Genomic DNA, 15,132 nt, shown 5'->3' with positions numbered 1-15,132 from the left:
TTTTGTTTTTGTTTTTGTTTTTAAAGATGGGTTTCACCATGAAGGCAAGGCTGGTCTTGAACTCCTGACCGCAGGTGATCCACCCACCTCAGCCTCCCAAAGTGCTAGGATTATAGGCATGAGCCACCGTGCCCGGCCCTTTTTTGGTTTTCTTTGAGACAGTGTCTCACTCCATTGCCCAAGCTGGAGTGCAGTGGCACGATCTTGGCAAACTGCGACCTCCGCCTCCCGGGTTCAAGCAATTCTCCTGCCCCAGCCTCCCGAGTAGCTAAGACCACAGGCACATGCCACCATGCTCAGCTAATTGTATTTTGTGGTAGAGATGGGGTTTGGCCAGGCTGGTCTCGAACTCCTGATCTCAAGTGATCCTCCCAGCTTGGCCTCCCAAAGTGCTGAGGTTACAGGCATGAGCCACTGCATCCAGCCAGGGGGGTGCTAATTTTAGGGCAGGCAAAAACCTGAAAAATGTTCTCCTTATTTACTTCATGATGTGGCAGGTGCTTAGCTCACGTGTGTGGAAAATGCCCCAGGGAAGTTCTGCATTTGCCAGGCCTGAGGCGTGGACGTCACAGGCTCTCTGGCTGCCCCACTGAAAAGCAGCAAAGGGAGAATTGGCTTCGCCCTGTGCCATCAGATTCTCTCAGCAGCAGCTTTTCCCTGAAACATGAGCACCTGGGTTCCATCTCCATCTCTTCCCTGAAACATGAGCACACTGGGGCAGGTGCCCAGGGAGGAGCATTTCCTTGCGGGCTGGCTCCGCACCCGGGGTCAGGGAGTTCACACCTAACCCTCAGTTCTCAGAGGAAAGGGAGCCATGGAAACGCCACTGGAGATATTTGCCATCTAAGACTTACTTTTCTTTCTTTTTTTTTTTTTGATGGCGTCTCACTATCGCCCAGGCTGGAGTGTGGTGGTGCAATCACAGCTCACTACAATCTCTGCCTCCCAGGTTCAAGTGATTCCCCCGCCTCAGCCTCCCGCATAGCTGGGATTACAGGCACACACCCCCATGCCCAGCTAATTTTTTATATTTAGTAGAGACGGTGTTTCACCCGCCTTGGCCTCCCAAAGTGCTGGGATTACAGGCGTGAGCCACCAAACCCGGCCTTTTTTTTTTGAGAAGGCGTTTCACTCATGCTGCGCAGACTGGAGTACAGCAATCTTGGCTCACTGTAAACTCCGCCTCCCAAATTCAAGTGATTCTCCTGTCTCAGCCTCCCGAGTAGCTGAGATTACAGGTGCACGCTACCACACCCAGCTAATTTTTGTATTTTTAGTAGAGGCAGGGTTTTGCCACGTTGGCCACACTGGTCTCAAACTCCCGATCTCAGGTGATCTCCCTGCCTCAACCTCCCAAAGTGCTGGGATTACAGGTGTGAGCCACCACGCCTGGCCTATTTTTCTTTCTTTTTTTCTTTTTCTTTTTTTTTTTTGAGACGGAGTTTCGCTCTTGTTACCCAGGCTGGAGTGCAATGGCGTGATCTCGGCTCACCGCAACCTCCGCCTCCTGGGTTCAGGCAATTCTCCTGCCTCAGCCTCCTGAGTAGCTGGGATTACAGGCACGCACCACCATGCCCAGCTAATTTTTTGTATTTTTAGTAGAGACGGGGTTTCACCATGTTGACCAGTATGGTCTTGATCTCTTGACCTCATGATCCACCCGCCTCAGCCTCCCAAAGTGCTGGGATTACAGGCGTGAGCCACCACGCCCGGCCTGGCCTATTTTTCATACCAAAAGAAAGCTGGGTTAGAATGGTAGTGGCCAAGCTCTGAATAAACCTCCTGAGAACACACACGGTGCCAACTGGGATGGTCCATGAATCTGAGGAGAGACACTTTGCATGGAAAAAAGCCTTGTCTACATTTAATGCTACTTCAGAAAGTCTCTCCAAAGGATTCCATTTCTTTCTTCTTTTGTTTTTTTTGAGACAGAGTCTTGCTCTATTGCCCAGGCTGCAGTGCAGTGGCACAGTCTCGGCTCACTGCAACCTCCGTCTCCCAGGTTCAAACAATTCTCCTGCCTCCCAAGTAGCTGGGACCACAGACGTGCACCACCATGCCCAGATAATTTTGTATTTTTAGTTGAGACGGGGTTTCACCATGTTGGCCAGGCTAGTCTCAAACTCCTGACCTCAGGTGATCCACCTGTCTCAGCCTCCCAAAGTGCTGGGATTACAGGCCTGAGCCATCGCACCCGGCCAGGATTCCATTTTCGAAGGGAATCTGCTTTCCCCGTGCAGTGAACGAAGGAGGCAAGAGGCTGGGAGGCACAGCAAGGAGAGACGCACACATGGGTGCCGTCGGAGGAAGGTTCCACGAGGTGCTGATGTTGGAGCCCAGCGTAAAGCGTCCTGTCTGTGACTGCTGGAAGGCAGTCCTGTTTTGGATCAGAACAGTCAAGCCAGCGATAGCCCTCATCGCGAGGGTGCTCTCACTGTCCTGGCTGGCCTCCACCCAGCACCGTGTGGCTCTCAAATCTCAAACTGTGTGAAACTGCTTGTAGGAGCCGTTGCAAACAGAAAAGTATCATGTTTTTTTTTTTTTTTTTTTTTTTTTTTGAGACGGAGTTTCACTCTTGTCACCCAGGCTGGAGTGCAATGGCGCGATCTCAGCTCACCGCAACCTCCGCCTCCTGGGTTCAGGCAATTCTCCTGCCTCAGCCTCCTGAGTAGCTGGGATTACAGGCACGCGCCACCACGCCCAGCTAATTTTTTGTATTTTTAGTGGAGACGGGGTTTCACCATGTTGACCAGGATGGTCTCGATCTCTCGACCTCGTGATCCACCCGCCTCGGCCTCCCAAAGTGCTGGGATGACAGGCTTGAGCCACCGCGCCCGGCAGTATCATGTTTTTACGTTGGTAGCAAATGGTTTCTTCTTTTCACATACACATATATATATATATTAGTTTTTAAGTGTCTTTACCCCTCTTCTGAAGAGTCTACAGAAGAAGCCTCTCTTTGGTCTGGAAACTGGGGTATGTATGTCCTCTTTCAGATCTAACGGCAAAGCTTCCTCACTTTCACTTTGGTTGATGTCTTTGAAACACCCAGATTCGATCATCTGCAAGCACAGAACAGGACAGGGAAGCCGCAGAGAGGCTTACAGGTCAGCTGGTGTCCCTGGCGCCAGCAGCTCCTGCCCAGCCCCATGCGGGGACCCTCGGGGCTCCTGGGGGACCCGTCTCCTGGGTTCTTCCTACCCTGCTTCCTGACCTCTTCTCAGAATAGTAACACGGTCTCTTCTCCCCTTGTCTCTGAATGTACCCCCAAAGCAGGGAGCTACCATGGGAACCCTGGCTGCCAACTGGGCCTGCTTAGGGAGCGGGGCTGAGGGGGACAGACAAGCCCCTGTCAGACCCCAAATAGCTGCCTCCTGTGCACTTCTTGTCCTTGGGACCAGGGGCAGTGGCCATGCTTCTGGACAGCTGCTGATACGGTCCCTGGCTTGCCCATGGTCTAGTCCCATGGTCAAAAGTCTCACACAACTTTTTGTTTCTTGAGACAAAGTCTCTCTCTGTTGCCCAAGCTGGAGTGCAGTGGCACGGTCTTGGCTCACTGAAACCTCCGCCTCCCTAGTTCAAGAGATTCTCCTGCCTCAGCCTCCTGAGTAGCTGGGACTACAGGCAGGCGCCACCACGCCCGGCTAATTTGTGTATTTTCAGTAGAGACGGGTTTCACTATGTTGGCCCGGCTGATCTCAGACTCCTGACCTTGTGATCTGCCCACCTTGGCCTCCCAAAGTGCTGGGATTACAGGTGTGAGCCACCACACCTGGCTGTCTTATACAATTTTAAGTTCCCAAATTCACACACACACACACACACACACACACACACACACACACACATTTTCCTTGGTCATTGCTGGAACCAGCGGGAACCTGCGGTACCAGAAGGGCAGTACCTCATTCTGCCAGGGGATGGAGACACACCCTGTGGCAAACTGAGCGTAGAACTCCTCGTCCGTGGCGTCCAGGCAGACCCCTTTCACCGTGGAGAACTGCTCGATCTCCAGGACGTCCTTGCAGTAAACGGCGTGCGGCTGTGCAGCAAGAACAGAGGAAGCGTCAGCCTCCGACCTTCATCTACAGCGATCCTCAGCCCCTCAGTTACAAAGAATGAAACGCCCACCAAACTGACGCGGAAACGCCCCTGGTCTCCATTTCTTTGCCAGCGCCCTCCCCCCACCCCCAACTCGAGGCATTTTCTAAATGGGCGAGTGTGTCCTCTGAAGAGGTGGTTCCCAAGCTTTTAGTGTCAGCAGTCCTGTGGGCACTGTCTGTGCCGGGTCCCCCTTGTGCTCTGGCTCTCTCTCTCTACCCGCCCCCTTCTCTCTTTCTCACACACATGCACAGACACACCCTCGTCCTGAGCGCCATGCCATTCCCTCTTCTGCAGTGGAAAACGGATTGCAAACAAAGCCCAGGGACACAGGACAGGACGGAGAACACGTACTGGAAGATGCAGCACAGAACCGGAGGTGTGAACAGCGACGGAGGCCACCAGTGGGGGGATCCCTTAGTGACAATTCTCGCCCCTGCCTCCCACACTCCGTGTGCTCCTGGCAAAGCGCCTGCAGAAAGCCTGAGGAACAGTGGCATTTCCCACTTCCCGTCCTCCCCCGGGTTCATTGAGTGGCCTCCAAGGCTGCAAGGGGCCTCCGCCCTCTGCTCAGCTCAGCTTTCTGGCTTGGCAGGTCCTTCCTCTGGGACAGGAGCCCAGCCTGCAGCTCCTATCCTGGCACTGCTGTCTTCAGGGGCCAGGGGTCAGGCAGGCAGGAGGCTGCACCGAGGCCGGGCCCCTGCCTGCCTTCCGTGCAGTGGCACTTTCAGGGCAAAGGAACAAAAAGGAGGGGCTCAGCAGCTGTGGGACCCTCATCTGCTCACGCCGGAGCGCCCGCAGTTCTGAGGACACTTTCCGCCCAGGACTTGTGCACTATGGTGAGAGTTACAGTAAAGCGGTGATGTGCTGAGGGCCACGGTCAGCACTGGTCTTCATTCATTCATCCCCACAAGGTTGGGGAGTGGAAGTGAACCAGCAGGCCCCGGCCCTAGGGCACAGTCCACAGAAAGGCGTCCCAACAGCACGCTCAGGAGGGGACACAGCGACCACTTGAGGGTCCTCGGTATGGGGCCAGGCCACAGTCCCAGGACCTTATGAGAAGCAGGTGGGAACACACGTTCCAGACAAAGGAAGCAGGCCCTCACAGCTGTGGAAAACACAGGAACGAGAGGAAAGCCAGTCCTGAGACCAGAAAGGGGACAGTAGTGGTCAGGCACGGTGGCTCATGCCTGGAATCCCAGCATTTTGGGAAGTCAAGGCAGGAGGATCTCTTGGGGTCAGGAGTTCAAAAGCAGCCTGGGCAACATAGGGAGACCCCCATCTCTAGAAAAAAATTAAAAATTAGCCGAGCAGCATGTGGTCTCAGCCACCCGGGGGGCTCCACGAGCAGTGAAGCTGACGGCGACACCAGGCCGGGAGCCAGGGCCCAGTGAGTGGCCACAGGATACTGGGGTGATGGGGGAGGGAAGAGCCAGGTAGGACAGGCATCATGAGCACAAGCCACATGCTGACGTAGCTGGTGATTTTGGATCTGTTGTAAAGCAAACAAAAAGCTGTTGCAGCCGGGTGCGGTGGCTCCCGCCTACCATCTCAGCACTCTGGGAGGCCAAGGCAGAGGACCACTTGAGGCCAGGAGTTCAAGACCAGCCTGAGCAGCACAGTGAGACCTCCCCATCTCTATTTTAAAAAAAGAAAGAGAGGCCAGGCACGGTGGCTCACGCCTGTAATTCCAGTACTCTGGGAGGCCAAGGCGGGCAGATTGCCTGAACTCAGGAGTTCGAGACCAGCCTGGGCAACACAGTGAAACCCTGTCTCTACTAAAATACAAAAAATTAGCCAGGCATGGCGGCATGTGCCTGTAGTCCCAGCTACTCAGGAGGCTGAGGCAGGAGAACTACCTGAACCCGGAGGCAGAGGTTGCAGTGAGCCAAGATCACGCCACTGCACTCCAGCCTGGGCAACAGAGCAAGACTCTGTCTCAAAAAAAAAAAAAAAAAGAAAGAAAGAAAGAAAGAAAGAAAGAGAAAAACTGTGCTGTACGGATCACTGTTCCTGGGGCCCGCTCGTCCTGGCAGTGCACTTACGTCAGGACAGAAAGGGGGCTCCAGCATGTTGGCCTCCAGCCTGCTGAAGTTGATGTCCTTGAACACGGGGTGCTGCTTCACCCCAGCTGCTCCCTCGCCCCTGCAGCCCAGACGCTTGCTTGGATTCTTGGTGAGTAACTGCAAGAGGCAGAGATGGAATCCACTTAAGCCTCTGGGATAAAATGAAACCCCAACCTCCCCTCCATAATAACAAGCAAAGGACTCGGGAGGGCAGAGAGCAGCTGCATCTCAACAAGTAATTTCGGAGCGTCAACCAGACTTCACTCGTTAAACTGTGTCTGCTTCGCAAGCGGTAGGGTGAAGGTTTTGCCTTTGAGCTACCAATAAATAACGGGTGGCTATGTTAGTCCTTCAGTTACAAACATTAATCATAAGCATTTGGGGATTTTTAAACAGGAAACAGAAACTATTGCAAATTTCACTAAGGACCTCAGATGAGGCAAACACTTAGCAAACCTGGTTCTAAAAATATATTCTTAATATTTTGGGATTCTAGTATATTCTTAAACTTACCAGAAAGCATCTCTTTAGAAAGTATTCCTTACATACATATTTACAATCATCACAAAGTCACATGAACCTTCCTCCACAATTATGACCAATTGGAAGAAGCCGGGCTGTGCCCAAGAGCAAAACATGGAAGATCTGGAGCCTGGCATGTAACCTAGAGCAGGGCTGGGGCCCACAGCCCACCTGCCACAGGCACCAACTGCCTGGTTTCATCAACAAGGCTTTGTCGCACCACCCTTTGGCACTATAGTGGCAGAGCTGAATAGTGGTAGGAGAGACCTGCAGAGTCTAAACACCATTTGCCATCTGGCCTTACAGAAAAGTATGCTGACCCCTGGCCAAACCAAAGTCCCAAAGACCAGAAGGCATTCCAGTCTGCGCCTCCGTCTCCCGCCTCGCTCTCAGCTCCTTGCTGGGCTGGGCCTGCCCCACGGCTGTGTCTACGAAGCTCTTTGCCTGGCTGACTCCTGCTCAATTCTTCAGGTTTCAGCTTCCTGGCCCCCATCCCTGCACTAGATTAGGCTCCCCAACTTTTTTTTGCTACAGCCTAAGGCCATCCTCCACCTCTCCTTGGTGACACGTATCACAACTGCTGAGAATGAGTCATTTGGATGCACCTTTATTGCCAGGCTGTCCTGCTAGACTCAAAGCTCCCTGAAGCTGGGGCTGTGTGACTCCTGCCCACTGTGGGACCCAGCACAAGCCAGAGCAGGTGCTCAGTAAGAGTTGCTCAGTGCATTTATTCTTTGCATGCTTTATTAATTTAAAACACATCTGAAGGCCGGTTGCGGTGTCTCACACCTGCAATCCCAGCACTTTGGGAGGCTGAGGCAGGTGGATCACCTGAGGTCAGGAGATGGAGACCGGCCTGGCCAACATGGCGAAACACTGTCTCTACTAAAAATACAAAAATTAGCGGGGAATGGTGGCGGGCACCTGTAGTCCAATCTGCTTGGGAGGCTGAGGCAGGAGGATCACTTGAACCCAGGGCGGATGCTACAGTAAGCTGAGATGGCGCCACTGCACTCCAGCCTGGGCCAGATCTGTTTCTTGAGACTCCACCTCAAAGAAAACACAAGATAAATAAATAAATAAAACAGATCTGAAAATCAGATGTAATGCAAATACCATCTCTGCATCTCAGGGATTCCATGGCCCATGGCTGAGCCTGCCACCAGCATACGTCACTCCCACTGAGGGCCGGGAGGGTCTGAATGTGTGTGTCTCCCACAAACCTGTCAGCTGAAACTTCATCCCCAGTGCAATAGCGTTGACAGATGGGACCTTGCGGAGGGGATGACATCATGAAGGCTCTGCCCTCAAGGATGGGATTCGTGCCATCAGAAAAGAGGCCCCAGGGGGCTGATCTGTCCTCTGCCCTGAGGGGTGCAGTGACAAGGCTGTATCTTTATTATTACATGTTTTAAACATAGACAATGTCTTTCGGTGTTCCCAGGCTGGCCTCGAGCTCCTTGGCTCCTCCCACTTCAGCCTCCCAGAGTGTTAGGATAATAGGTGTGAGCCACCATATCCAGCCAATGCTCCATCTTTGAAGCCAACAGCAGCCCTCACCAACACCAAATCTGCAGGCATCTTGATCTAGGACTTCCAGCCTCCTGACTGAGAAAATACATTACTCAGTCTAAGGCAGGCGTCCACAAACGTTTTACACAGGGGGCCAGTTCACTGTCCCTCAGACCGTTGGAGGGCTGCCACATACTGTGCTCCTCTCACTGACCACCAATGAAAGAGGTGCCCCTTCCTGAAGTGCGGCGGGGGGGCCGGATAAATGGCCTCAGGGGGCCGCATGCGGCCCGTGGGCCGTAGTTTGGGGACGCCTGCTCTAGTCTTTCTCACTCTGGTCTGGAGGTGCCCAGACTGCAAACTGTGGGCCATGCTCTGCCCACCCTGTCGAACCTGCCGCTCCCTGTGCCCCTTTCCTCGTCCACTGGAACCAGCTTCCATCCCACGGTCTGTCCTCTAGCTGCTCGTGTGCATGCAGCCCGGCTCCCCGGCCTCTAGCTGCTGGGCCAAACCACAGCTGGGTAAGTGCAGCTCCCTGCGGGATCTGAGCCTGTGCCATCTGGGTATGGGAGGAGCCTAGCACACAACCACAGTCATTCCCCTCCCTTCAGGTCCACGTGGGCCCTCTATGCTGTTGAGGAAGCCCCTGCTTTCCAGGGCTTCAAAGCTCTGCTCCCCACACACCCGCCTCCCACTTCGCTGCCTGTTGGGCTGACCGCCTGAGAAAAGGAAGCTCCATAAGAGACCCTTCACAGCCTGCCCACGCCTCCCCAGCTGTGCTGCGCTGGCGGGGGAAGTGCCCTCACGCTCCAGTGCACCGGCCGCATCCTCCCCGCCACCTGCCACCCTCATGTACCGGCTGCGTCCTCCCTGCCCCCCGCCGCCGCAAGGACTTGGCTCCAGCGAGTGCCCCCTTCCCTCCAGCCCACCCTGGAGTCAGCCTAAAGTCTTTTCCACCACCTGCCTTCAGGATGCATCCTGAATCTGACAGTGGTCATCTTCCATCGCTTCTCACACCTGCTCTGCCACCACCGAGGTCTGTGTCACCTGTACTCTCACCTGAATGGCTGCAAATCCCCCAACAGCCTCCCTCCTTCCTGCCCATTAATTCTCTCCCAGCAGCCCAAGCCCAGCCCCTTCAAATCACTCTTCTCAGAGCCCTGTGATGGCTTCATAGCCACCAGAGGAAGCAAAACTCAAGGCTCGACACCGACAGGTGACAGGTGGTTCGCACAGCCTGGGCTTCCTGCTCTGTCTGGTCCCCTTCTAATCCCTCCCGCTCCGGCCAGCCGCCCGCCCGCCACTGTGGCCTTGCTGTTGCAGACAACCTCTGTCTGCTCTGCCCAGAGCCTGCCGCCCCTCCAGGCAGTTCCCTGTCCTCCAGAGTGTGGATCCCCCACAGCCCACACGTCTATGCATGGGTTCTGTTTCCTGTCAATTATTGCTGGGAGGGTGGGGATTTCTGTTTCACTTGCTGCTGTTTCCCCCAGTGCCTAGGACAGTGCCTGGAGCATACAAGATGCTCAATACACCCTTGTTGAATGAAAGTAAATTTTAAAAATGTGCTCAAAAAAACAATACTGGTTTAAACTAAGTAACAAAGAGAGTTTCCATCACTGAGAGTCTGGGCAGCCAGGGGTGGAAACACAGTCCAGTCCCAGAGGCAGATGGACCCTATGGCTCCTTGTTCATCCTGGGACCATGGGCCAGCTCTCCACAGCCTGGGGCTCATCTCGTTGCTGTGACTAGAGGGTGCCAGTGTCAGCCTCAGAGGCCCTTAGCACAATTAAGGTGCTGCCCACCCAGCACCAGGCCCAGAGCCAGGCACACAGCAGGCCCTCAGGTCCGTGTCTCCGGGACTAGAATCCCTGGCCAGCGGCTAAACCCTTATCGTCTCAAAATACATGAAAGATTAGTTTTATGTCTAAGTTCATATAAAATTGGTCAAGAAACACGACTCAGCTGTTTTCTGAAAACTGAATTCGCAGCCTTGGTACCACTCTTCCCTTTCAATAGCATCGTTTGAGAAATTAAACCATGAATTTTACTCTGTTTTGCTCTAATTGAAACCCAATTAAGTAATTTCCAGATCATATCTGGAGACTTTTCTTGTCAGCCCTTTATGTCTGAACTGAGATGAAATCCCAGTGGCAGGAGCATGGGGAAGGAGGCAGGTAGAAATGAATGCTCCTGAGCACGTGAGTCCTCCCTGCTGGGCCAGGAGGCAGGTAGATGTGAGTGCTCCAGGGCACAGGAGTCCTCCCTGCTGGGCCAGGAGGCAGGTTGACATGAGTGCTCCTGAGCACGCGTGTCCTCCCTGTTGGGCGGCAGGGGCAGGGGCAGGGCCTGGGAGGTGGGTGACCAGGGCTTGCTGAAGATGACAGACCAACTCCTTCTGTTATTAACTGCCAGTGAAAACAACTAGAGTGAGTGAGAAGTGCAATTTTCCAATCTCTGCAGAGCCTGACCTACCATCCTGCAGATAGACTTGGCATCTTCCGAAAACTTCTCAGAATACTCCTCAGTATCATTCTTGATTCTTTGATCGACCTCCTCCCGTTTGACTTTCTCCTGGAATTTTCTGAATGGAGAATGTCCCTGAATCATCTCATAGATCAGACATCCAAGTCCCCACCAATCGGGACTAAATGTATACTTGTCATTACTGACAACTTCAGGTGCTGTGTAACAAATACAGGAAATGTAAATTAAGTTAAATGTTGATTTTAAATTTTCTTATAATTCCCAATAATGCAGTATACATTCAATGTTTGTAACAATATGGACAAAACTTAAAAACTTTACATTAAGGCTGGGCGTGGTGGCTCACGCCTATAATCCCAGTACTTTGGGAGGCTGAGGCAGGCAGATGACCTGAGGTCAGGAGTTCGAGACCAGCCTGGCCAACATGGTGAAATCCTGTCTCTATTAAAAATACAAAAATTAGCCAGTGTGGTGGCAGACACCTGCAATCCCAGCTACTAAGGAGGCTGAGGCAGAAGAATTGCTTGAGCCTGGGAAGTGGAGGTTGCCGTGAGCCAAAATCATGCTACTGCACTCCAGCCTGGGCAACAGAGTGAGACTCCATCTCAAAAATAACAATAACAAAACAAAAACAAACCATTATGTTAGGTCAAACAAGCTAGACACAAAGAGCCCAATATTGTATAATTTGGCCGGGAACGGTGGCTCACACCTGTAATCCAGCACTTCGCGAGGCTGAGGCAGTTGGATCACCCGAGGCGAGGTGTTTGAGACCAGCCTGGCCAACATGGCGAAACCCTGTGTCTACTAAAAATACAAAAGTCAGCCTGGTGTGGTGGCGCACGCCTATGAAGAACCACTTGAACCTAGAAGCCGAGGTTGCAGTGAGCCGCAGCCACGCCCCTGCACTGCAGCCTGGGTGACAGAGTGAGACTCCATCTCAAAAACAAAACGAAACAAAACCCCCAAAACAAAAAAACACAAATATTACCAGGTGTGGAGACTCATGCCTGTAATCCCAGCACTTTGGGAGGCTGAGGTAGGCGGATCACCTGAGATTAGGAGTTCAAAACCAGCCAGATCAACGGGGTGAAACCTCATCTCACCGTAAAAATACAAAATTAGCTGGTTGTGATGGCAGGCACCTGTCATTCCAGCTACTCAGAAGGCTGAGGCAGGAGAACGGCTTGAACCCAGGAGGCGGAGGTTGCAGTGAGCCGAAATCACGCCATTGCACTCCAGCCTGGGCAACAAGAGTGAAACTCCATCTCAAAAAAAAAACCCATGAATATTGTATGATTCTATTTATATGAAACAGAATACAGAACCCCACAAAGAAAGTAAATAAGGAGCTGTCAGAGCTGGGGGCGGGAGGGACTGTCCACAGACACGGGGTTTCTTTGTTGGGGTGATAAAAATGCTCTGAAATTAAGATGGTGGTGATGGCTACACAACTCTGTGAATGTAATAAAATCAACTGTATTACACTCTTCAAACTGGTGGCTTTTTTTGTTTTTGTTTTTGTTTTAAAGACGGGGTTTCACCATGTTGGTCAGGCTGGTCTTGAACTCCCGACCTCAGCTGATCCGCCCGCCTTGGCCTCCAAAGTGCTTGAATTACAAGCATGAGCCACCACACCTGGCCAAACTGGTGGCCTTTATGTGAACTATATTCCAATAAAGCTGGCATTTGTAAACATTTGTATGATCCATCCAGGATGAGCTGACTGCCACACAGTAACATTCACAAGGAAAATGGTGCTCTAGGGAAGCCTCCACCTCCTGAAGGGGCTCCCTCCAGACACACAGAGCACCCCAAGAGTCCTGTCTTGCCATCTATCCTCGGTCAGTGAAAACCCCAGAAGCTACAACAGCAGAAAGCCACAAGACCTTGTGGTTTTCCTGCAGGACCCTGTGAGGCCCTCGGAGACCACCCTGGGGTTGGCTGGCACCGCCCCCAGAACTTTGGAACCCCCAGAGCGGGGTGACTTCCTGAGGCTCCGAGAGGCCGCTGTGCACAGGGGAGGACACTGGCAGAGTGCGGAGACCTCAAGTGTCACCTCAATTCTGCCCTCACTTCGCTGAGTGACCTCAGGACTCGCAGCCTCTCTGGGCCTTGCCCCTCATCTGTAAGAAGGCAAGGGCAGCCTGGAGGATCCCCAGCAGCCTCAACGCTCTGACAGGTTAGAGTCAAAACACCACCGTGCCATCTGCTAGAGCGTTCAAACCGAGGCCCTGGTCCGTTCAGGTGGGATTTCTCATGTTCTGAGGCACTCAGGCTCCCAGGTAGAAAGGACAAGGACGAACCCATGTAGCCGACCGTTCCAACTCTTCCTCGAACCATCTGCCCTTCTGGAATCTCCAGGGCCAAACCGAGGTCTGAAATCCGGATGTGTCCTGCGTGTTCAAATATGTTATTACACACGTTTAAAGTGGCGCAGGGGAAGTAACGTCACTTTAACAACCATTAAAACGGAAAAAGGGCCCTCAAAAACCAGGGATGGATATAATAGCGTTTCATACTCTGGAATACTAAACGTAAAACTACATTTAACGTTTTCATGATCAGTCAAATTCCGTGCAGTTCATTCAGTTTCACTAACAGCAGGAAAATTAGATTTTTGCCTGGCTATTGATGAGGAAGCCCTTTAATCACAGACAACCACTAGATCAGACAGAAACACTGGATTCATTGTTTTATGTCATATAACTTCCAGGTACATAAATAAAAATATAATGAATATTATGTCAACAATAAATCTGTAAATAAACACTTTGTCAGAGCCAGTACTATATATAGGGACAGCTACACATGAATGATATGGAGTTTTTTTCTTGAGAACAAATGAAAATAGAGTCAGGGAAATAATAAACAAAACTAAGGTACTTAGGGAACCATATTATGTGTTTATGCCTTGTATGTAGGAGGATTTCAATATTTGTTGAATTCCTATGGAAATAACAAATTAGTCCAGGCATGGTGGCTCACGGCTATAATTCGCCAACTTTGGAAGGCCAAGGTGGGAAGATTGCTTGAGTACCAGATTTTGAGACCAGCCTGGGAAACATCTTTTTTAACAAAAAAAGATTTTTTTTGGTAGAGACAGTCTTGTCATGTTTTGATGGCACATGCCTATGGTCCCAGCTACTCTGGAGGCTGAGGCAGGAGGATCGCTTGGGCCCAGAAGGTAGAGGTTGGGATGAATCACGATCATGCTACTGCAGGGCAAGAGTGAGAACCTGTCTCAAAAAAAGTTATAAAGAATATAAGAAATTACAGAAAACATTCTGTGGAGTGTTTAGAAAGATAAGCCCACCCTGGAAGGGGGCACCATCTTCAACTTCCTCACCAATTATCCTCAGCTTCTAATATAGTACACTGATCTATAGTAGGTGCTCAATAAATATTTATTGATGAAACAAATGAATAACCAATAAATATTTGCTGAAACCTAAAAATATGCAACATGCCCTCCAAAGCACCGCAATCATTTTCAAACAGTCTAGATGATGCTTTTACAGGAAAGCCAGCCTCTGACCCAGCTGCATGCATGTGAGGGACCACACCCTGCCCTTGCTGCGTGCCCACCCTGGGAAGCAGGAGAGCACAGGGGTGAGGGCTACAGATCCTGCAGCCAGGTGGCGCAGGTCTGAGTCCAGGCTCTGCCATTTACTATCGCATCTCAGTTTCTTCCCCTGTACAGATGCATTCTTTCAATAATGCAGACTTCCTCTTTTTCCTTTTTTTTTTTTTTTTTTTTTTTTTTTTTTTGTAGAGACAGGGTTTCACCATGTTGCCCAGGCTGGTCTTGAATTCCTGGGCTCAAGCGATCCTCCCACCCTGGCCTCCCAACGTGCTGGGATTACAGGCGTGAGCCACCATGCCTGGCCAGCTTTCATGTATTTTTCGTTTAGTAGAGTGCTAGCATGTTGTGACTTATTTTTTTGTGTGTGCCATTGTCTTATTTTTCTTTTAAAAATGGCTTTTTAAACTGAGAAATGCAACTTAAAACTACATTGAAATACCAATTCCCAGCTAACAAAATGACAAAAGCTCCGAAGTTTGAGAACTGGGTCTGCTGGCGAGGCTGTGGGGAAACAGGTGCTCTCGAGCACTGCTGGTGGGAATGCAGGCGGAACAACGCCCTGGAGGCGATCTGGCAATATCCGGCGAATTGCAGGATACGGTCAACAAAAAGGAAGCAAGGCTCTCCATGGGGGCAAGAATTGAAACGGCACAGGTGGAGATGACACGGCCACTGGCAAGGACTGTCCCCCCAGGGCAGGCTCACCTGCAGGAGGCAGTGGATGGACGGAAGCTCTCACGGGCAGTGCACAGCTGTCTCCTCCACACAGCAGGTGAGGCAGCCAAGTGGAGAATAACACGTGTGTCTACTACTTTATTTAGCAAAGCAGTGGGGAACAAATACACCCACACATGTGCCGTC

The 15,132-nt window shown here is 51.7% G+C and overlaps 1 protein-coding gene across 11 annotated transcripts in view; it reads right to left on the bottom strand.

Moving 5' to 3' along the window:
- Window positions 1-15,132, bottom strand: part of GRK4 (G protein-coupled receptor kinase 4) — a 68,500-nt gene that overhangs the window by 2,724 nt on the left and 50,644 nt on the right. For 9 of the 11 annotated variants that reach the window (XM_039468323.2, XM_074395800.1, XM_074395801.1 and 6 more), the window contains 5 exons: window positions 12,992-13,081; window positions 10,674-10,882; window positions 6,147-6,284; window positions 3,905-4,042; window positions 2,925-3,062 (listed from right to left, as the gene is read on the bottom strand). In XM_039468323.2, the coding sequence (XP_039324257.1) occupies window positions 2,925-3,062; window positions 3,905-4,042; window positions 6,147-6,284; window positions 10,674-10,882; window positions 12,992-13,081 (713 nt within the window). Of the gene's footprint in view, window positions 1-2,924; window positions 3,063-3,904; window positions 4,043-6,146; window positions 6,285-7,613; window positions 7,740-10,673; window positions 10,883-12,991; window positions 13,082-15,132 lie in introns of those variants that run through there. The other 2 variants (XM_074395802.1, XR_012516796.1) reach the window with 2 other exon arrangements.

This window comes from Saimiri boliviensis, chromosome 3, assembly GCF_048565385.1.
Source record: "Saimiri boliviensis isolate mSaiBol1 chromosome 3, mSaiBol1.pri, whole genome shotgun sequence".
In the NCBI taxonomy this organism is placed as follows: domain Eukaryota; kingdom Metazoa; phylum Chordata; class Mammalia; order Primates; family Cebidae; genus Saimiri; species Saimiri boliviensis.
This window is presented reverse-complemented; position numbering and strand designations above follow the sequence as displayed.